The sequence below is a fragment of the Malurus melanocephalus genome, unplaced genomic scaffold (assembly GCF_030028575.1).
Source record: "Malurus melanocephalus ecotype Western Australia unplaced genomic scaffold, MMel_1.1 scaffold_2065, whole genome shotgun sequence".
Taxonomy (NCBI): Eukaryota; Metazoa; Chordata; class Aves; order Passeriformes; family Maluridae; genus Malurus; species Malurus melanocephalus.
Window position 1 is genome coordinate 16,033 of NW_026625297.1, and position 955 is coordinate 16,987.

At 46.3% G+C, this 955-nt stretch overlaps 1 protein-coding gene across 1 annotated transcript in view; it reads right to left on the bottom strand.

The window, feature by feature from the left end:
- The window catches only part of LOC130587543 (polyunsaturated fatty acid lipoxygenase ALOX15B-like), a gene marked incomplete at its 5' end in the record, with an annotated part of 9,896 nt that extends 8,944 nt beyond the window's left edge, over positions 1 to 952 (bottom strand). Inside the window, one exon of the mRNA XM_057388525.1 lies at positions 806 to 952. Within this exon, the coding sequence (XP_057244508.1) occupies positions 806 to 952 (147 nt within the window). The remainder of the gene's footprint in view (positions 1 to 805) is intronic.
- Between the last annotated feature and the right edge of the window lie 3 nt (positions 953 to 955).

A 955-nucleotide genomic window follows, 5' to 3' on the forward strand; every position in this document is an offset into this window, starting at 1 on the left:
GAGAAAAAAAACCCATGAAAATCGCCAAAAAAACCCCCACAAAAATCGCCCCAAAACCCCACAAGAATGCCCATTGGCGATTTGGGTTATTTTAGGATATTTTTTTGGTATTTTGTGATTTTTTTCACCCTTTTTTTGGGTTTTTTTCAGGTTTTTGATGTCCCTGACCTCCATCTCGGTGTCCAGCGAGGTGTCCGGGCCCAGGCTGGATCACCATTGGCGATTTGGGGTATTTTAGGGTATTTTTGTGGGGTTTTTTTTGTTTTTTATGGTATTTTCTCGGGGTTTTTTGTATTTTTTGGGGTTTTTTGGGGATTTTAGGATCCCTGACCTGCATTTCCCTGTCGAGCGAGGTGTCAGGGCCCAGGCTGGATCACCATTGCCGATTTGGGTTATTTTAGGGTATTTTTTTTGTTTTTTGTGGTATTTTTTTGCCGTTTTTTGGTGTTTTGTCGGGATTTTTTTTGGATTTTGGGTTTTTTGGGGTTTTTGGTGTCTCTCACCTCCATTTCCCTGTCCAGCGAGGTGTCCGGGCCCAGGCTGGATCACCATCGGCGATTTGGGGTATTTTGGGGGATATTTTTTGGGTTTTTTTTTGTATTTTGTGATATTTTCTCGGGGTTTTTTGTATTTTTTGGGGTTTTTTCAGTTTTTTAGGATCCCTGACCTCCATTTCCCTGTCGAGCGAGGTGTTGGGGCCCAGGCTGGCCGCCACCATTGCCGATTTGGGGTATTTTGGGGTATTTTTGTGGGTTTTTTTTTGTTTTTTATGGTATTTTCTCGGGGTTTTTTGTATTTTTTGGGGTTTTTTGGGGATTTTAGGATCCCTGACCTGCATTTCGGTGTCGAGCGAGGTCCCCGGGCCCAGGCTGGCCGCCACGGTGGCGTTGCTGAGCGGGAAGTTGGGGGGCAGGCGGGGGCAGCGGCGCAGCAGAACGGGGTTCACCCCACTCAG